General features: G+C 38.5%; 1 protein-coding gene across 10 annotated transcripts in view; it reads right to left on the reverse strand.

Annotated features, from left to right (window-relative positions):
• TSGA10 (testis specific 10) overlaps positions 1-22,533 on the reverse strand; it is a 38,261-nt gene that overhangs the window by 10,515 nt on the left and 5,213 nt on the right. For 9 of the 10 annotated variants that reach the window (XR_013232077.1, XM_077343483.1, XM_077343482.1 and 6 more), the window contains 13 exons: positions 19,538-19,603; positions 17,210-17,401; positions 15,567-15,722; positions 14,906-15,079; positions 14,700-14,777; positions 11,825-11,976; positions 10,546-10,661; positions 9,423-9,577; positions 8,653-8,708; positions 7,546-7,714; positions 6,744-6,854; positions 2,873-3,082; positions 1,105-1,307 (listed from right to left, as the gene is read on the reverse strand). Coding sequence is in view for 9 of the 10 variants with exons in the window: in XM_077343483.1 (XP_077199598.1) it covers positions 1,105-1,307; positions 2,873-3,082; positions 6,744-6,854; positions 7,546-7,714; positions 8,653-8,708; positions 9,423-9,577; positions 10,546-10,661; positions 11,825-11,976; positions 14,700-14,777; positions 14,906-15,079; positions 15,567-15,722; positions 17,210-17,401; positions 19,538-19,603 (1,838 nt within the window). In the remaining variant the exon portion in view is untranslated. The remainder of the gene's footprint in view (positions 1-1,104; positions 1,308-2,872; positions 3,083-6,743; positions 6,855-7,545; positions 7,715-8,652; positions 8,709-9,422; positions 9,578-10,545; positions 10,662-11,824; positions 11,977-14,699; positions 14,778-14,905; positions 15,080-15,566; positions 15,723-17,209; positions 17,402-19,537; positions 19,604-22,533) is intronic. The other variant, XM_077343480.1, reaches the window with a different exon arrangement.

The raw sequence follows: 22,533 nt of genomic DNA on the forward strand, positions 1-22,533 counted from the left end.
AACTTTTCTTCTTTGTATCATCATGGCTCAAGAGGGCCTATTCAAGATATGTTCTGTGGCAATTACAGAACATGGACAGAGGACCATTCCCTGTGCCTTGTCTGCTCAGACTAAGAGAATGATCTGATGGAACCCTGCAATTTAAAGTGGATCTCTGTAAAAATGCTTAGGCTGTCTTATCAAACACAATCCTTGCTCTCTACGGCTGTTTTACTTCTGACAGTTTTGGAGTCAAACATTCATAAGGTTTTGCCATTCTTCACTCACTGCAGCCACTCTGAGCCTTCTGCCAAAGCCTAACTAAGGGAGGCTAAAGCTCTACCTTCATCTGTTCCTCCATCTCTTCAGACATTGGATGTCTCAGCTCACTGCAACTATTCTATGTTTCCTGATAATGCTTAGCTCTGAGGCTAATACAAACAAATCAGCCTCAATTCTTTGTGTCCAGTGGCTCCAATTTCTGCTGTTGTCTTAAAAAGTTTTGGAGCAGATGTATGACTTGATTATGCTACCCTCATGCTCCATTCCCACACCAGAATACCTGGAGTTGATCTATAGTTTTGCTGAGGGCAATCTCAAGCAGGTTGCTTCTCCTTTCCCCATTCTGGTGCAGTGACTGGTACTGGGGGCATTCTGTCAGAGCCTTTGGTTGCAGCATGGAGAAAACTGGAATAAATGCTTCCCCTTCCAGTTAGTGTCAGGCAGGAGCATTCCTCCTTCAGAAAACTCTAGAAATATTTTCAGTGGCCAGTCTGCACAGCAGACCACTCAATGAACAGCAACTTTGATTAATCTTATTATACTTTTTCCAGGGCAGGGAGGTGGACGATCAGCTCTGCAGATGGTGTGCCCTAGATTGTTAATTTATGGGAAAGGTTTTATAACTTGTAGTTTACTCCTAGCATAAAAACACCTTTATCTAAAGCTTCAGTCTGCTTGTTGTTCAACAGTTCCTCAAGTAGCTGACTGCAAGTCCTAACAGTACTTTAGCATCATTTCTATAATTTCCCCCAATTTCCTAATACTACAAAGGCATACTAACAAAAATGAAAAGAAATTGCAGGTAAACTTATCCATTGTTGTTTCTTCTTGTTGTTTACTCACATTTTGTCTTCTGCCAGAGAAAGCTGCTCTTTAAGAAGCTGAATCTCAGATTCTCTTTCCTGGTTTATCATCTGAGACTGAAATTCCTTTTCTCGGCTGGATGCTAACAATGTTTCCAGATTTTTTATTGAGATCCTATCATTAGTGAGTTGTTTTCTAAGGAGCTCTATTTCTGAGTGAGATGTTTCCCATTCATTCTGCAGCTGCAAGCCGAAAGATAAAACACCTTTACTGTCTATAACGTAGGTATGATGAGATTTATCTAATATACATTGCATTAGAAAGTAATGAATTAAATTTCATCCCCCTTCCTGTACATTTCACTTCTCCAGATGTCAAAATAAGCATTTCCCCATATCTAGAGGCCAAGAACTATGGCTCCCAGTCTGTCAAGAACATTCACATTCACAATATTTAATAAGTGTACAAAATGTAGCACAATAAATGAACATACAGGACATGATTCAGCTGATTAAAACTCCAGTACTCATTCAAAACAGACTGGTGCAGGATGATATTCTAAGTGTTCAATGAGTGAATCTCATTCTGCCTAGAGCATTCTGGAGTACTGTGTGCAGTTCTGGAGGCCTCACTTCAAGAAGGATGTAAATAAAATTGAAAGGGTACAGAGGTGAGTGACGAGGGTGATCTGGTGCCAAGGGACCAAGCCCTATGAAGATAGGTTGAAGGACTTGGGAATGTTCAGCCTGGAGAAAAGGAGGTTGAGAGGGGACATGATAGCCCTCTTTAAGTATTTGAAAGATTGTCACTTGGAGGAGGGCAGGATGCTGTTTCTGTTGGCTGCAGAGGAAAGGACGCGCAGTAAACTACAGCGATATAGGCTAGATATCAGGAAAACAATTTTCACAGTCAGAATAGTTCAGCAGTGGAATAGGCTGCCTAAGGAGGTGGTGAACTCCCCCTCACTGGCAGTCTTCAAACAAAGGTTGGATACACACTTTTCTTGGATGCTTTGGGCTGATCCTGCGTTGAGCAGGGGGTTGGACTAGATGGCCTGTATGGGCCCTTCCAACTCTGATACTATGGCTCACAGAATTTTCTTCTACTCTAGTCATGTATTTAGTGTGCCTCATGCTTCCACACAAAATTTGCTGATTTTTCCTATTAAAAAACAGCCCTGATCCTTAGTCTTAATTGAGAAACATTGTCAAGATTTGGTAACAAGTTACTATTTCATGCAGTTCTGTATATGTATCAGAAACTCTTGTATGCTGGATAAACACTATAACATATGCCCCAAAGTGAACTTTGACATGGATAAATGCACATCTGGAAGCACTGTTGGGGATACAGTAGTTATTTAATAGTCATGCTTTGATGCTCCACTGAATGCTTAGCTACGTATTGTTAAATATCCTAGCAGCCTAGCTATCAAAATTGGTTTTACATTTGTTACTGTTAGTTCCTCTTTGTGGATATCAGGGCAACTATCAAGCATTTCTAAAACCTATCACATACAACACCCTCTTGCTAAAATCAAAGGGACTTAAAAGTACTCCACTTGGATCATGCTCATTTTAATATGTATTTATCATCCATTTCAAAATATGTGTGTGTATATTCTCTCTCATTCACATACATGCTTACTTATACCTTCTTCCTAGTATTCTGAAAATTTCTTATGCAAATTTCCAATATAGAGAAAGCATTGCTACAATTAAAAATTAAAATGTGTTAAAGTGCTTTCTAACTATAGGTTTCCCATTTTTAATCTTTGCTGTAAACAATACCAAGATTAGATACTTACGCGTTCTGTTTCCTGGGTTGTGCTGGCTAGTTGCCGAGTTAACATCTCTTTGTTAGTGTCCAATTTAATGCACAGTTCCCGGGTAGATGCCAAATCTGAAAGTAATGAAACTTTCTCCAGCTGGACTTTGTGGAGTTCCTCCTCCATTTTTACAAGAGATTTGCCTAAAGTTGAAATCTGTGACTTGTAGGCTTTTTCTGTTGCTAAATGCTGCCAAAACATTTGTTGAAAGAAGCAATCAATACTACACATAAATGTAGAAAATGTATTTAGGAAAGAAAAATTATTTTAATTAACAAGAAAGTAATTTTTCTAAAAATGCATTGTGCTTATTTTTTTTTCTAATACAGAACACTTAAACAATTCTCTAGGATCTATAAACAGATCCGAAAATAATTAAATGCATCTATTGAGCATACTCAGGTAAATGCAAAATCCACATGAATTTCACTGAACTGATTTATGCACATTTTGAAGAATAACAGTTTATATAAGTTGGGGACCTTCAGCATTGGTTAAAAAAAGCTGAGAGTTTTTCTAGAAAGTCCTTGGTATCCAGATTTATCTAAATGTGATAAACCTTCAAATCCTGCATTTTGGCTGCAAATTCAAATCTTAGAATATATTTAACTCTTTAAGAAGTAGACCTCTACATACTGTTTTTAATCAAATAAATTGGATAGACTATAACTCAGAAAATCTTTACTTTTTTGTATCTATTGTGGGGGAGGCTGGATGGGAGAGCATGGATTGTGATGATGGAGCGTGGATTAAGCATTTAGGCCAGCCTGAGCTCCCCCACTGGAGGACAATAGGGTAGCTTCACGTGATAATCCTGCTGAGGAGGAAGGTGCCCATGTGACACTCCCCCCTTGCTTTCTGATGCTATGGATGGCAGTGAAGACAGCGCTTTGTATGAGAACGACAGCAGTGATGGGGATGACTGCAAACTCAGTCTATGCTGATAACCTCACACCAGCTACAGCTGAAGCTCTGTTTGGACATACAGAGGATGAGGAGGAATCCAGTTGTGAAGGATTTTAACTCTTGTGTTTTAGCTTGGTTGCTGATTGAGCTAAGGTTTTTGCACTTTTAAAGTTATTGTTGATACCATATTGTTCTTGTTGACCCTCTTTTGCACTTACAGAGCTAGTTTACTGTTTTTCTTTGAAATAAATATTTGAAAACCTTTAACCTACTGATGCCTCAATTAATGTAAATTTACCAGTAGCTGCTGCATTTCCCACCCTCAGCTTAAACTCGAGTCAATAAGCCTGATAGCCAAGTGGCTAAATTAGGTCCCTTTGCCATCCCAGAAATCACATTGAGAGAAGAACCTTTTATATTTTTACTGCAGCAGAAATACAGACACGGGCATATCCCAAATTTCCCAAATCTGTATGTAGAACAAAGGATTGCATGAGACTTTATAATAGTCCATTGAAGGCAGGGAAAAATGATGCTTTTTGGGTCAAACCAATAACTTGGGGTCTCTCCAACCCCTTGCACATCCCACAGGACCAACCCATTGCCATTATGCTAAGTCACTGGAAAAAGTTTACAAAAGTTCTCGTTAATATAAATAATTATATCCGGCCTTGAGTATAGAATATATCAGATACAGTCAAGAACAAGTTTCTGGACCTTCTGTTATGAAACAATCTGGTATACTAAGCTTCTCCTTACAGAATAATAATTAAGAAAATATTATTTCACCCCCTTCTCCATCATGTTTTCCCATTTTTTTGTGGTAAAATTAGGTGCCTCGGCTTATACTTGGGTCGGCTTATACTCGAATATATACGGTACTAAAAGATAACACTGCAGAGTTTGGAAAAGTACATAATGGGATAATTCTATGAGGAAAGACTGAAGAGTTTAGGACATTTCAGTTAAGAAAAGAGATGACTAAGAGGAGAGATGATAGAGGTCTATAAAATTATGCACAGATGGAGTTGACCAAAATGACTTTTTCTCCTTCTCCCAAAATATTGGAACTTGAGGGCATTAAATGAAGTTGATGAGCAGTAGATTCAGGACAGAAAAAATGCTCAATTAGATCGAACAGGGCTCTTCTTATGTTCTTAGATATTTTTGTATCCCCTTGACATGGTGTTCCCACATTTCCCAAACTATTAATTTGAAAATATTGAGAAGAATTCACAAAGGGCATATATTTATTTTTGTATACATATAAAGAACAAAAAAAATACTTTGTTCACTTCCTCCCATGGGTTTTAACCACTACAGAAATTTAAAACTACTAATTATTTGCTACAATAGCAATGTTGAAAAAACTCCCAAAGCAAATACTATCAAGATATGTCTCACACGAGTTTTCTTCCTTCATTATCCAAAGTGTCTTTTATACTCTATGGATTTCCATGTTATTGTAAGCTGTCTTGAAGCATACATAAAAGCAATATATTAATGTTTTAATTAATAAATAAAGTACTCCATAGAAGCTGGACATAAAATACGTAACATTCTATTGTAGTGGAATTACACATTATCTCAGCAAATACGTAACGAGAGGTTTTGAGAAGTGGTACACTTATACAGGAGAACCAGTGATCAGGAGGAAAAAGTGCTCATGTTTACCAATTCTCCTCCCCATCTGGTAAACACCATCTTACTGCTGCCTCACGCTTACATTCAGTTAAAGCCTAGCTGAGGGAACAAATTGAGTTGGATGGAAGTATTTGTGGGAGAAGAGATTAGTAAAGAGGTAAGTAAAGGAAATTAGTTTAGAACCAATTAAGGAAGAATTTAAAGATACAAGCTGTTAGTGAAGCGAAAGAGCTGCTCTCTCTGTAATAGAGACAAGAAAGAACTGGGACTACAGGCACGCCCACACAGGAAAGAAGAAGAAGAGTTAGTTCTTATATGCTGCTTTTCTCTACCCGAAGGAGGCTCAAAGCAGCTTACAGTCATCTTCCCATTCCTCTCCCCAGAACAGACACCCTGTGGGGTGGGTGAGGCTGAGAGAGCCCTGATATTCCTGCTCAGTCAGAACAGCTTTATCAGTGCTGTGTCAAGCCCAAGGTCACCCAGCTGATTGCATGTGGGGGAGTGCAGAATTGAACCCGGCATGCCAGATTAGAAGTCCGCACTCCTAACCACTACACCAAGCTGGCTCTCAGGACGGAGAAACAGGATGGAGAAAAAGTTCCTGCTTCCCTGAGATTAGGGAGTGAGAAACACCTAAGATGTCTTCTGCCTCTGGTGAGAAGCAGCCTTTTTCAACCTTTGGAACATGGAGGAGCCCCTGAAATACTTTGCAGGCTTTGAGGAGCCCCAGACCTGGGCTGGAAGTGATGTCAGCTCATCGTATCTCCCTGCCATGCCAAGGAGGAATGAGGGAGGGAGAAAAAGGAAGCAGTTTGAGACTGGAGTAGGTGGCCAAGCTCCACCCCCTTTCCTAGATGAGTAACCATACAAGAATGCCAATCCCAGGGTCAATGGAAGTAGCCAGTTCCCTGCTTTCATGGCAATGTCAGAAATAAGTTTATGGACAAATCCATATATGAGAAAGGTCAGGGAGCTACTTGAGAGTTCTCAAGGAGACCAAGAGCTCGAGGGAGCACTGGTTGGGAATCCTTAGGGTAAAGAAACAGTTAAGCACCTTGCCTGCCCTTCCATTCTCCTTTGCATATCTTCCCCCATCCCCCATTAGAAGGAAATCACACAGACCTCTCCTTTCCATTCTGAGCTAAGAAAACACCACCATTATCAACTCAAAATACTTTGTGAAAGTAGAGGCTTGGGAGATCAAGCAACAGGGAAAGAGAGTCCTGTAAATTAGCTACTATTTCAGGAAGCTTTGGGTTGGGGCTTTTTATAGTGCATGCTTTTCAATATGTATATTTACTTTAGAATTCAGTGCATTCTTCAGCCTTCCAAAATCTGCATGTAAATCATCAATTTTCAGCTTCATATCCTCAACTTCATTTTGAGAATCAGCCAGTTTTTGTTGCAGAATCTGTCAAAAGAAAATGGAAAGACTATTTCATCTACATAGTTCATATTATTATCCAAGTTTGACAACTTTTTAGTAGTAGCTAGTTTCTGATTTTAAAATATAAAGATTAAAGTTGCATTATAATGTACCAATACTAAATAACAAACAAATACTAATTAAACATGATTTGAGAAGTTTGTAGTGCTGAAGTAGTGATACCCAGAAAACCACAGCAATTTGGTGAATGAAGAAACATGCAAAAGACTTAACAGCCCAAAAGTACAAAAGAGAGGATGAGAAGAAGAGAAGGATAAGGAGGAGGAGGTTTTTATACCCCACTTTTCACTACCTGAAGGAATCTCAAAGCGGCTTACAATCACCTTCCCTCGCTCTCCCCACAACAGATACTCTATGAGGTGGGTGAGGCTTAGAGAGCTCTGACAGAACTGCTTGATCAGATCAGCACTATCAGGACTGTGACGAGGCCTAGGTCACCCAGTTGGCTGCATGTGGAGGAGTGGGGAATCAAACCCGGCTTGTCAGATTAGAAGCCGCTGCTCTTAACCACTACACCATGCTGGCTTTAATAAAGAATAGGATGAACTCAATGGTTCAGCAAAAGCTTTGTAAAAGAAGTTGCTTTTAATAAAAATAAAAAATATATTAGAACTATATATTTAAAATTGCAATATGGCTGTATCTGGATATATACCTGATTTTCTTGCTTACTGTCATAAAGTTGTTCCTGTAATATGTCAGTCTCCCGAGCTAATGCTTCTCTACACTTGCCAGTTTGAGTAAGCTCAGTATTAACATCATCCAACATATTATGTAGCTTGGTAATATCCTGTTCACATATACGGAGTGCCTCAGCTGAATGTCTGTGCAAGAAAACAAAATATATAATATGCCATTAGAAAAAAGTTATTAATCCAAAGCAAGAGAAGGTATCAGTATTATATCTAACCTAGGAACACGATAACAATCACATAAGCAACTATGGACACAGATCTCACATTTATGAAATAGGGCGGAAAAATCATCTTCCTTCGGCAGAATTCTTGCAAATCCAGAGTTGTTGCTTAGCTCTGCTGATAGCTTCAAAAACAAAACCATGAAACAGAAAGCAGGTAATGCTCGGGGCTGCCTCCCATCCCCAACTTAGCCCTCCTCCCACGGGGCAATCTACAAACATCCCAATGCCCTAAGGCAGCCAGTAGAAAGGCAACCCGTAGGAAACCCAGGAACACTAGCCAGTCTGACAGGGCAGGTAACAATGGCCCCAACCACTGCTAAAGAGAAGACTGAAAACCTGAACAGTCCAGTAGCAGCCTGCAGGAGGGAAAGTTGGCCAGGAACAGCCAGGTTAAGAAGATGGAGGAGGGAGGCTTGACCTGTCACCTTTAAAGCCCAGGAAGAGAACAAAGGAGAGAAAACACTGATAGTGAATAGGCAAACTTCTTGTATCACTTCCAAGAAGACACGGGTCCAAACCCTAATTGGGGCCAAAATTAAGGGGATGGAGCTAAAGGTAGTATATAAGGAAGACTCTGAAGCCAGGCAAGGGGAGGAAAAATTGGGTGGAGCACACATAACCAGAGAGTGAAAGAGGACAGATATGTGCTCAACTGGAGGGAAGGAATAGGACCATCCTCTCCTTCCCATCCTGAGGCTAACAGGGAGGCTGGGCCAAAACCATTCAGAATGGCAGAGGGTGGGTGTGCCTCAGAGACCATCAATGTAAAATTGATAAATGTATAAATAATTCTGTTTGGGTTCATTACAAGGATACTGAAAAGAATAGACTAAATGTTCTTACTTCGATGAATGCTCCATATCGGCAAGTATGCTCTTCAAATCAAAAACAGCCTTTTCCTTAAAATAAATAAGTATATTCAAAAGTTTTTTCTCCTCAGCTAGTAAAAAGAACTGAATACAATCATAAATAGTATCTGGCTTAAAACTTTGTAAAGCATGCTATTATGATAAAAAGAGGTTTAAAAATAACTGCTAAGTTCTTTGTGTGGTGCTAAAGCTATTTGTTCTGGGGTCTTATCAAACCTTTCAGACTGAAGAAGCTAGGTTATTTTTATAAAATAATTCAACAGGGCACTACGAGCTAGAACGTTTAACCTTGGTTTGACTTCTCAAACCTCTAACTTTGCATACCATATATAAAAACCGTATAAACTACAGGAGTTTGAATTTGCCGAGCACTAGCACAACTAGGGTTGGCAATTTCCAGGCAGGACCTGGAGCTTTCCCAGAATTACAACTTATCTGTAGACTACAAAGATCAGTTCCCCTGGGGAAAAAATGGCTTCTTTAAAGGATGAACTCTATGGCATTATATCCTGCTGATATTCCTCCCCATGATCCACCCCCAAATCCCCAGGAATATTCCAGCCTGAAGTTGGCAATCTGATATATACTTCACATATCATATACTTTTCAAGTAAATATGAATTGTATATTCTAGGGCAATATGGCTGTGTTTTCAAAAACTACATTTTGAGCATCTTTCCTGTGTAACACATAAACATATTCTGAAAGCTATTAATACACAAGAACGTACAAATCAAAACCTACTTTAATGTCTAAGCTTTCTTCAAGGGTTATAATTCTCTCTGCTTTTTCACCCAGAAGGTCCTTTAAAGATTCCTTTTCTGTATCCAGTTCGGCAATTGTTTCATGAAGAGTACAAATTTGCTCTTGTTGAACAATGTATTGTTTTGAAAGGTTTTCTGTGAACATCATAAATAATATATATTCTTAGGCAATTTAAAATAACTTTTAACCAATAAGCTGTGATCAAACAATGCTTCTGACAAACAATCAAAAGGTTATGCTGTGCAGCCAAGGTTTTCATCTTCTTTTTGATTCAGGGATTCTTCTTTGTAAAATAGCAAATTACAGTTTTTGAATTAGGGGAATTTAAAATGCAGTTTGGTGGCTTGGGTTGGGATGAGTAGGAATAGCAGAGAGGCTTCTGAAAGGAGAATGAAACGCAGAAATGCACTCATATTCTGTATGTTATGAATTCCAGTCATAATACATGGATTGTTAAATTTGCTTTACTTTGCAATGCTGAGATATTTTCTGCATGCACTAATATATCCAAGTTTGAACAAATGGTTTCAAAGGCCTCCTAATGTCTATTGTCTGTTCTCTGTTTTACTTTCTTATGATTTATTCAAAGGTTTCTATCCAGCTACTCAGTTCTGAAGATGGAAGCAGACTTCCAAATTTGGGATAATAAGTGAGGTTCTTAATTTGTTAATTAACTGATGTTCAAAAAAAATGAGACACAGGTAAAAAAAGGAAAAGGACTGGAGGGGAGGGTGACACCAGAAAGTCAATCCCAAATAAAGCCACCATTGGACTGAGTGGAGTTAGTAACAGATTTTCAATCCAGTGTATTTTTTCTACTTCAAATACCAGATGATTTATGGTGACTCTGTGGGGTTTTCAAGGCAAGAGACATTAGGAGGTGGCTTTCTGTTGCCTACCTCTGTGTAATGACTCTAGTATTCTTTGGTTGTCTTCCATCTAAATACTTAGCAGGACTGACCCTGCTTAGCTTCTGAGATCAAGCTAACAAGATCAGGCTAGCCTGGGCTGTCCAAATCAGGACAATCCACTATATAATCTCCCCACCCACACACAAATGTCTAAAACATTTTTTGCTTAAATAATACCATTTGTAGCTTACCTGTTTTTTCATCCAGACACATAATTTTCTCCTGACTGAGTTGTAATTCATATTTTTTCTTTGCAAGTTGTCGTTCAGTGTCTGAAAGACTATGCTCTATTTTTTCATTTAGCATACTGAAGAGTAATAATAAGGACAATTAGAATTATCTTTGCTTACAGACTTTATATCAGTAAAATGGGAGAAAGGGGTATGGATGGGAATTGGCTTATAATTGGTCAAACTACGTTGGATGCAGACCCCCAGTCTGTCCCTCATGGCCAACTCTTCCTCAGGAACAGTATTTGGGGGAGATGAAGTGGCTGCAGGGGAACAGAGGAGGGAGACAGTTCTGTTCCACTGACACAAGGGCCTTTTGGTAGCAAAAAATCTGTTCTGTATATAGCCCTATGAAATAAAACAACAGGTCCAGCCTTATTGTTTTAACAATGTTATAGGTGAGTTCATCTTCTCTCTGCCAAATAATCAGACAGTATCTGTTTTGTTGGCATCCAGCTGAGTTGTGGGAATAATTCGTGGCATGGGCAGAATTCAGCTATCCAGATGGTCAACCAGCCAGCCCTCCAAGTTATCACTCCCTGATCAGAGATGAGGGGGCCTTCATCTCCTGACATGACCATATGATTATATGATTAATTAACATAAAGTGCAAACTGACTGAACTTTTAAAAAGAAGATGAGATGTGATATAAGTATTACTACAAAGAGACCACCTGGAACATAATGTCATGAAAATCCCTGTATACAAGTATAATTTAAGCTCACTCTTTTGCCTTCTGATACAAGAAGCTTATACACAATTAGGAAAACTAGTGCTGTGCTAGATCCCCTCTTTGCAAAGATAACCTCAAGCAGAAACAGAGGGTGGTCAGAACTGTGTACATCAGGAAAAAATTGTATGAGGAGACAGGGAATTGCTGTAACTAGTAATAACTCTAGAAAGTCTTGTATCCACATGCAATTTATGCTGGTATTTCTTGCCACTACCAAATAAGTGAAGAAAAAGCTGTATCAGTCAACAATAAATGTATAACTAGTGAGTGAAGTGAGCAGCCATGTTCAAGGTAATTAAAGAACAATAACCTGTGATTATAGATGATAGATCACAACACTTTCAGATTACTGGATTTTTATATATATTCTATCAATACACTGGATGAACACTTGTTCAAGCCAAAAATACTTACGGTAGCAATCCCAAAGAACTATGGAGAACAGCTTTTGGGCAACAGACATAAATGTGTAATTATAGGTTCTTTACTGAATATGTTTTATTTACCTTAGTGAAGCATTTATTGTCCTTTGTCTATTTAGCTCAGTTTCTGACTCCACTGCTCTTCTTGCCAGTATTTTCATTTCCATTTCTATGGATTCTATCGTCTCCTTCATCAAAGACATCTTTGATATTTGCTCTAGCCGTTCATTGTCAAGCTGAAGGGTTAAAGGGACAAGGAATTACTGAGAACAGTGGAAAGCTATAAGTGCCATATAACATTTCTTCTTCAGCTGTTTCAAATTCTGTGTGTTGTCTATTCATATTTTTAGGTGAAGAGAAAGCTTCAGCCTGGAGAAAAGGAGGTTGAGAGGGGACATGATAGCCCTCTTTAAGTATTTGAAAGGTTGTCATTTGGAGGGGGGCAGGGTGCTGTTCCCATTGGCTGCAGAGGAAAGGACACGCAGTAATGGGTTTAAACTACAAGTACAACGATATAGGCTAGATATCAGGAAAAAAAATTTCACACAGTAGTTCAGCAGTGGAATAGGCTGACTAAGGAGGTGGTGAGCTCCCCCTCACTGGCAGTCTCCAAGCAAAGATTGGATACACACTTTTCTTGGATGCTTTAGGATGCTTAGGGCTGATCCTGCGTTGAGCAGGGGGTTGGACTAGATGGCCTGTATGGCCCCTTCCAACTCTATGATTCTATGATTCTTCCACCTTCTACAAATGGAGTCTGTTTTCAGCAAACTGAGAAACTTTTTCTATTGCTTGTCTGAAACAAAAAACAATAACTGTTGTCTGAGACAAGGACAAAGCTATTAAGAAATTGATTTTTAAAAATGTTTACCCTACCTTTCCATATAAAGCTATAAGGTAATAAAAAAAACCCTAAAAGAATATAACAAATTAACAATAAAATAACAAAATATCTAGTACCCTCAGCCTACCCAAAGTAAAAACTGGGGAAACTTGCTGCTTTTAAATATGGGGTATACATATAAACCCTGGAGGGATATTTACAGTTTGGTCTGAAAGATTGTAAATACATTTGTTGGTTTTGTATTATTTACAGACATTATTTAGTGTTGCTGTGGGGTAACAGTAAATTGCTGAGTTCAACTACTTTTTTTGCTGCAACAGCTATAGCTAGAAGGGCATGGGGAGATGTTGCTTACTGTCCTCAGTTCTCAAAGTTCTCCTACAAATGCTGCTCTGGCTATCATACTTGCTTTGAGCCAAAGAAGTCATAAAAATCAGCCGAAGTAGCTACAAAACAGGCTGACAATTTAGCAACTAGATGCTATCAGTCTAAGTACACATACATTAGTAATGTTCGGTGTCATTGTCCAAATTCTTTAAAATAAAACAAAAGTTCAGTGGATCATTAAAGACTAATAACATTTCTTTCAATATGACCTTTTGTGAGTCACAGCTCACTTCCTCAGATATGTGGAAGGAAATCAAACTGGGAACTCTCTATGTAGAGAAGATTACGGGGTGGGGGTAATGAGATATAGGGGTGGTATGAATTCCTTCCTGAGTCCTTTAAGTGTAAATTTTCTGTGTAAATTATTAGAACAGGATTAGTAGTTACAAACAGAGAATCAGTATAAAGTAATCTGAAAAGGAAGTGGAATTGTGTAAATTAATTTTCACTTAAATTAAGGTGACCAGATTTTTAACATTGGTAAGGTGGGACACCGTTGACCGGGGGGATTCTTGATTAAAATTTGGTCTATATGGAGCAACAAAAAGTTTCATAGAATGCATAGGATGCAAAAATAGTATTGTAATATATATATTTTTTAAATTTCAACATAAGTACTATTTGCCAGGTGCCCCCAGATGTCCCTCCAAAAGTGGGACTATCTGGTCACCTTAACTTAAATGTCATTGCCATGCTTGGAGCAACTTTCACTAGTTTCTGTAAGTATGCTATTTCAGTTTTCTCCAGGAAAGAGATGACCTTGCCCCATTTACCCATGCTTCAAAGTGTCACAATGTGGTAACTATAATGTGGTGGACCTAGGAATGCTGCCTTCAGCTGGTTCATTAAAGTTCTAAATAAGTGATTCTCAACCTGGGGGTCACAACCCCTAGGGGGGGTCAATCAACCTTTTCCCCAGGGGTTGCCAAGGCCCGTAACGCAGCCACGCTTGCTGTGCCACTGCTGCTGCAGCGACCCAAAGGGGGTCGCAGCATTAGGAAGGTTGAGAACCTCTACACTAAATGATCTGAGATGAGGGTATCTAAAGGACCACCTTCTCCAGGTGAACCTGCCTATGTGGTGAAAAAATCATGAAATAATTGTATATATAATGATTTCCCAAAATTTGTAGGTTATTAAGATTTGGATTCAAACAAGGTACAATTTCCTTAAAACCTTTAAAATGGACAATTACTCAACTTCCTTTATGAGGCTGCAGTAGATCTTAACTTTAAAAGCCCCGTTCTGGGAATTAAAGCTTTTTACAGATCAGGAAAACATAAACATCAGTGAACAGCAAAGCAAAACTATGTGCATATTCCTAGAACAAAGTTATTAATATATTAACACAAAAAGTACATCTTTACAATATTATTGTAATCCCTGACTGTTACTTAGAAGGCCAGATCCTGAAGATGAAACTCAAATACTTTGGCCACCTCATGAGAAGAAAGGACTCCCTGGAGAAGAGCCTAATGCTGGGAGCAATTGAGGGCAAAAGAAGAAGGAGACGACAGAGAATGAGGTGGCTGGATGGAGTCACTGAAGCAGTAGGTGCAAACTTAAATGGACTCCGGGGAATGGTAGAGGACAGGAAGGCCTGGAGGATCATTGTCCATGGGGTCGCGATGGGTCGGACACGACTTCACACCTAACAACAACAGCAATCTTTAATATAATTATATATTACTATTAACCAGTACATTTACAAGAGTAATTTTTCCTTACACTTTGAATATTTGATTCTAGTTCTTCAATTCTCTGTTCCAAGTGAGCTTTCTCATTAAATGCAGTGTCTTGAGCAATCTACATATAAATTAATACAAGAAACACAGTTAACAAAATATATGAAACAAAACAGTTAACACCACACCTTAGCAACTGTATTAAATTGTGTTGATGTTGTATAAATGAAATTAGATAAAATGTCAAACCTTTAACCTCTCTCTCAAGCTATCACGTTCTGTGGACATCCTTCGGAGATCACAAATAGCTGCATCCCTCTCTGTCTCCACACGCCTTAGAACAGCTTGAGCAGCCATTGGAGATTTAGAAACTTTGGGAATTTTGATAGCCTCTTTTCTCAATCGACTTATTTCTTCCTGTGCCTGTTATGTAAAATTTTGCTTTAGGTACAGATATGTATCTGTGAGAATAAAGTGCTGCAATACCAAAATGGCAATCGGTTGCCAGAACACAAACTACGTAGATAATCATTTAACTTAATATATTTATTAGTTAAATACTACATATGCAGTAATTTATGCATATAAAAAGAAAGACTAGAAACATTATTAAAGGTTTTAAAATATCAATGTTTCAATCTGAGGGCATTGTTGCAAGTGCCAAAAACCTAGCAAAACAAAAGCATTTAATCGAACTTGCTGCATCTCTAGATGAAGGGAACTCTAGAAATTAGGAACCACTGCTGATAAATCAAAATTTCTCCTACTTGTCAGCTCAGCCATCTGGGGACAAACCCTCACCAAGGCATTCTGAGACTATTGTCAGATAAACAACTCAGAAAAATGGCAAGATTACATATGATAGGCAAATTGTTCTTGACAAAATATTCTATATTCTAACAAACATTACCTGATCATAAAGAAAGATTATTTTGTCTCTTTCTTTTGTAAGAACCTTAATATTGCCCTGAATTTCTGCCATATGACGTTCATATTTTTCCAGCATACACTTAAGTTCTTCGCGTTCTCTCAAGACATTCAAAAATTCTGGATCTGAGCCGCTTCCCTAAAAGGTTAGTGAAGAGAAAGTTAACTCACTTTTTTGATTACCTAGTTTACAAAATATATTGCAATTTCACAGAGTCATTAACTTAGTAGTTTGATTTGATTCTATGATTTTAAATACTTCGTTAAGCCAGTAAACTCAGTTTGTGTTGTTCTGAGCAATACTCCCTAAATATCTCTTTATTAATATTGCTTAGAATGTAATTGATAAGGAGTCTAAACAAGTATTTAACTACATAGATGTCATAAAGGTAATATGACTGGATAGAAATGATCATAATCCCAGAAGCCTTTCTTCCGCCCAATAGCAGGACAAAAACCCGTTTCTCTTAAGCATTACTTTCTATGTGGATGGAAAGAGGGGGGAAACTGTTCCTTTGGAATGAATAACAATTGGTAGAGCTGAAGCCTGGGATTTTGAGGTGCTTCAAGTAAGTTCCAAACTAGACCAAATTGCAAGAAGGCCAGCATTGTTTAAATTCCTACTGATTGTGGTGAGTGATGTATTTGCAATCACACCAAAAAACAAACATATTCCAGGATGTTTTGTATATATGAGTTGTAGGATCCGTGCAGAAACTCAGATAAGCTTATGAGGATAGCTACAGTGGTCTAGTGACCTCTGCAGATAGGGAGGTAAAGCCACCAGCATTTGCACACAGGAGCTCTCCTGGAGTGAGAAGACATTGAATTAGGAACATTGATCATCATCATAATCACCTTTATTTTTTATGCTGCATTTCCCTATTGGGCTCATAGCAACTGTTCAACAATTGGGGCCTATGTAGCCAGTGGCTAGTCACTAAAATCACTTCAGCTCTGCAGTCTGGTCTTCCTCAAAATTGTGGCAAGAAGGGGCACTGGTGGAAATGCATATAGTAAGCTTGTAAGTCACTCCAAAGGTAGCATTGTCCTGCCCCCTTTCTGCTCGCCTCTGTAGGAAAGAGTCTTTGAAATTCATGGTTACTGAAGAAGTCTGGGGTAGTGATGGTACTGAATTACTTTTGTAATGCTCTGAAAATCCAAAGACTAAGGCCCTATTTTGCTGGATCAATAAGATTTTGACAATTTAGCTAGTCTGCTTTTGAACAGAGAATTTCCTTTGCACATGCCAGAATGAGAGAAATGCACTGCACAGAAAGACCACAATGGCTCAATCTTGTTAAGTCCTGTGAAACCCTGTACGTTAAGAGCCTCATCCTCTCAGGTGGAAGGAATTATTGCATGGCAAACTCCTGGATATACCTCAGTTTTTATATTTAACAAATTTAACAGATTTCCATTTGTTCCTTTGTAAAATGAATCATTTTCTCTCTCTCGTTTTTACTTTGAGCCATAATTTAGGTTTTAGAATTCCAAATTGGAAGTATCTCCTGAATGGTTATTCTTGTTGGGAAGCCTAGTGCAGTGGGCACAGCTGGAAAGTGAGAAAAACACAACTGACAAAAAACAGCCTATGACAAACTCACAACTCACTCCAAAATATACCTGAATGGGGGATGAAATCTTTGAAACAGCATGAGAGGGACTGTGCTTAGGAGTTGAAGATGTATTTCGAAGTACCTTCTTCATATTTTCAGCTTCAGATTTATAATAATCTCTGTCTTCTTTCAGTGTCTTTATACATTTGTCAAGTCTTAAAGGGCAGCACTCTTCTGATTCTTCAGTGTCTAAAGCAGCCTTGTAAAGGCCAAAGTAAATAGTTATAACAGAAACTATTAAGCAACTAACATAAATGTTTATTTCAGCATTTTGCTATCTGTATATTCTACGTATTTTATTTATTATGAAGCAAGCAGCTGGCCTGTAACAAACCATCAAAGGATAGACATGCATCACTATTAAATTTTAGTGTGTAAGTAAAACCCTGAACTTCAGTCAACAACTCATTCTCCAGGACAGCTATGCTGAGAATAGATGAGCAGTGGAGGGATAAATCATTACCACAACCCCATCCTTAAGTGGTCTCTGAATGGAGACCAAAGGGGACAGCTGCTAACTGAGGAGCTGAATTAACAACTGCACTTGTCATTGGGCCAGATTTGGTCCCTGGGCCTCCAGCTGCTGATCTGTCATCTGAAGACAGATGGCAGTATGTACTCTAAAATAACACCATTTTATTCCATGAAAGTTCAGTGAAAATTCCTTTGCATGTGTATTTCCCCCCCCCCAAAAAAAAAAAAATCTTGGAGTTTTTCATCTTTAGTGGAAAAACTCTTGTCAAGTAACATTTAGTGATACAGCATGTTTTTTTTAATTCATTTTAACTAATACATTCCTCTCCCATACTTCCTTTGTGACATCTCATAAAAATCTAATGAGCAGCAATGTTCCAAAAAGATAAAGAATAGGATGGATTCTTCTTAGTGCTACCTAAGTATACTGAGTTTTGTCATCCTAATGTATAAGGTTAGAATAAGCCTGGACAGGTGTTCTTCGGTATTTGGACCAGCCTAAAAAATTATTAGCCAAATTTATTTTTTCATCCTCTTGAGCTTTGTATCTATGATCTTATTTTCTAATGATTGCTTTCCTAAAACCTAATTCTAAACTCTTTCCACGTCTTCATAATTTTATTAAAAGTATGAAAGAAGTATAATATATAAACACAGGGGTAACCTAAGTTGTCATCACCAAAAAACAAAACAAAAAAACTAACCTCTACCCCTAGCCAAATCTCTCCCCATTTGTTCATAATCCCCACTCTGCCATATAAGCTCACTGGGTGATCTTGGGCTAGTCATTCACTCTCAGCCTCATCACCAGAGGTTGCTGTGAGGATAAAATGGAGGTGAGGAGAAAAATATAACCTGCTTTGGGTCCCCACTGGGAGAAGGGCAAGGTACAAATAGGGTAATTTAACAGAATACTGGAGCCAATATAGAAGACAACTGATTAAGGCATTAATTCATTGGATGGTGTGAAGTTATAAACAATTTACAAGAATGGCATGTACATTTATTTGTATGTTCTACAACAAGGCATCCTGATGTGAAATGATAAAGAAACTTTGGGTTTGATCCAGCCAGCTTTCTTTTCAATCTCAGTCAATTTCTCTATTATTTTTTCTGCTCCACATGGCTTTTGACTATGCAGGTCCCATGATCCCAAATATCCCAATGGGGGCTCTTTCCTCCCTTTTTCACCTGTGAAAGAACTAGTTGAATCCAACCCTTCATATGTCTATTTAGACTGCTGGGACACCACTGAAAATGCTAGGAGCCACAATGAAATTTCTAGGCAACTTGGTGTCCTGTTTCCTGGGATTTATCAAGCCCTGGGATGCCGATAGATAAAGCAAGCAGCTTTTTGGCATAGCAGAACCCCATATGTGAGTATGTATTATGATTAGTGAAGATTGATCATAAAAACATAATTACCTGAACACAGCAAAGGCAATCAGCGCTGTGACAAGCCCAAGTTCACCCAGCTGGCTGCATGTAGAGGAGTGGGGACTCAAACCCATATTGCCAGATTAGAAACTGACATTCTTAACCACTATACCAAGATGGCTCTTTTTGCACAGGATATTTTTTCAGGAAATAAACTTTCATTCCCAGGTAGTTATTTTGGATACATATAATTATTCACATACCAGAGAGTATAGTGTGGGGGAAATCTGCACTCAGAAGGGCACAATTTATGTTCTTTAATTCCACACGTATACTGACTCGACTACTGTTCTCCAATTATCAGGAGATTTTTTGCCACTCTTACCCATCTTCTTAATAAGTAGTATTTGTTCTACTCTTAAATGCATTCTGCAGTATGAAAAATATGAAGTTTTATTATAAGTAAAAAAATGTTAGTTCTTACAGATCTAAGAACGTTGATTGTATGTTCCAGTTTCCGTATGGTATTTTGCTGACATTTAATTTGAGACTAAAATGAAAAAAAGGAAAATATATTAAGTCAAAGAGAAAGCAGGCTTTTTGTAAGGCATTTCTCAGTGATGCACAAATGCATTGGAATTACTCCTTTAGATGTACTATTAGGAACTGGAACCAGACATGCTGTCATCTGATAGCCTTTGCTCCTTGCTCCACATCCTTGCATATCAGGAGCATAAGTCACACATATTTACATTAATCTTTGGAAAACAGGCAATCCTGCAACTTTTATATAGACTTTCTTTTATGCCAATAAAGGTAATCTGAATCTGAATCTATATAGACTTTCCATTATCTTCCCCTATTAAACCAAGTAGCCCAGCTTCCTCAACTGACCTTGAGCCATAACTGCAGGCAACTCTGAATACAATTCAGGAAGGAACTATGAAGCAAACACAAAACAGTCATTAGAGGAGCTAGCCTGAGCTTCTAGGTAAGCAGTTTTTGTTATTAATGTTTATGTGTACGCTATCACAATGTGCACATACACATTGATTCAAATGAGTAGCCATGTTGGTCTGAAGTAGCACAATAAAATCAGAGTCCAGTAGCACCTTTAAGACCAGCTAATTCATATCCAACTCAATTTGATAACTCCTAGAATGGAGTCCCAAAGCAATGATGTGCGGCCATTAGCTGTGATAATTTTTTTAAAGTTTGTAATAAACACACCCTTCAGTTGCACCTCGTGCAGACATTTTCTCCCCTTTTAGACCACGTTAAGCTAGCCACACTGATACATGCGTCTGCAATTTAAGAAATTAGAAAACTACATTGCATTTCACTCTTTAAGAATATACAAAGGCTACAATGGTACGAAATGCAGCTGTTTATCTACAGACAAGTCTGAAGGTATGATCAATTTGGTGGAAAGTAACAACAAACTGCAGCCCACTCACCCTTGAAAGGCAAGAGATGTTCAGAAGTGGTTTCCCATTGCTTACCTCTGTGTAGCCATCCTGGACTGCCTTAGTGGACTCCCTTCCAAATACTAACCAAGGCTAAACCTGCTTAACATCCGAGATCTAATGAGATCTAGCTAGCCTGGGCTGTCCAGGTTAAGATATGATCAAATTACTCTGACTTTAAGACATAGTTATTGGTTACCTGTATACTTTTGGACTCAATTCAAGTTTTAAGTTGTCACTTTAAAGCCAGGGCCTGAGACACACATATCTGAAGGGCTATGTACTCCGGTATGAATTTGTATACCAAATGTAATTCTCCTAGAGCTCCCTTCTGATTACCCACTCAATTAAAAGATCTCTTAGATCTGCCACAACCAGATCTTGGTTATTTTCCGTTGTGGCTCCAGTCCTGTGGAATGGCCTTCCAGAGGACAGGAGGGTGGCTTTTAATACTATTCTATCGTGTATGATAAGTAGTTTACTAAACAGAGGTTGTAATGCAGATATATACTATCTTCTGTAAGCTGTCATTCTCATCAGAAAAGGCAAAATAAATACATTTTAAGATACCTAGATCAGTATTTCTAATGTGCTAAACATGCATATGTTCCAGAAAACCTTGTGGTGCGAATGCAATTGCATATGCCCCCATGCTGTTCTAGCCCATAAATGCAAAAGAAGTACAGAAAAACTGGCACTTTTTCAGAGATTCTTTGTGGTAATTCATATGTGCATCCTGGTTTTCCATATTTCATACAGAAACAAGCTCATAGAACAGCCCAGGCTTCCACTTGCTATGTCACAACTTATGCACCCTGGTATCTGTGGAGCCACTATCTCTATAAACAGGCAGGTTTAGGCTTGGGTACAAAACATTAGATTCTACAGCCTGAGTAAGCAAAACACCTTCCCATCACAAAAGTACCCTGAAGGTACTCAAGAGTACTGGGCCCTTAAATACTTTTCTTGATTCTCCGCTCCTCACATGGAGCCAGCTGGATGACCTTGGGCTACTCACAGTCCTGATAGTATCGTTCTCACAGAGCAGTCCTGTCAGCCCCACAGGGGAGAGGAAGGGAAGGCAATTGTAAGCTGCTTTAAGACTACTTTGGGGAGTGAAAAGTAGGGCACAAAAACCAACTCTTCTTTAATAAGTTTCATCTGCAGATTTAAGAATATTTGTAAACAAACGGTGTCTAGGAGTTAAGATTACTGAGTCAGGAAGGGACTCCAGCTGATAGACCATGATACTCTATAGAGCTACTGGAAGAATATAGACTTCATGATCTTCCAAAAAGACACAGGATTTTTTTTAAGTATCATTTTTAGTTACTTTCCTTCAAATAAAAATTTTAAATAAGTAATTATTTGGCAATATTAGAACAGTCTGGGGAGGGCAGAATAAAAATAAAAATAAAAATATATAATGTGGCACCCCCCAGGATATAAAGGAAGCTTTCAAAGTAACTGATTGGTTGCAATTACAAATTTATTTACAGAAATTCCAAAGATTTTTTTCAAATCAGAAGATTAGGCCAATAAAAACCGTGGAACTACCCACTTGTTCATGTGGGAGATGTTTTCATGGGTACCCACACACACATCTCAGGTGCAGCCCCTATGTTTAGGTTCAATGCTTTTCTGTTTCTACAGAGAGAGCAAGGTGCTATAGCAGGGAGAGGGTGGAAAAGATTGGACAGACCTCCTTTCAAACAAACATAAAAACCATTTTCAACTAAATTAGATCAAAGAGCCATTCCACTGAAATATATTAATCTATTTAGCAGGTCAACATGAGATGGACTGACTCCATAAAGGAAGCCATGACCTGCATGGCAAGACCTGAACAAGGCTGCTAACAATAGAAAATTTGGGAGGTCATTAATTCATAGGGTCTCCATAGATTGGAAATGACTGGATGGCACATAACACACACACACACACAGTTCTGTGAGACATTATGCAGGCATATGTGGGTGCAAAATACTGAACACAAGGCCTACCACACAGACAC

Source organism: Paroedura picta, chromosome 6 (genome assembly GCF_049243985.1).
Source record: "Paroedura picta isolate Pp20150507F chromosome 6, Ppicta_v3.0, whole genome shotgun sequence".
In the NCBI taxonomy this organism is placed as follows: domain Eukaryota; kingdom Metazoa; phylum Chordata; class Lepidosauria; order Squamata; family Gekkonidae; genus Paroedura; species Paroedura picta.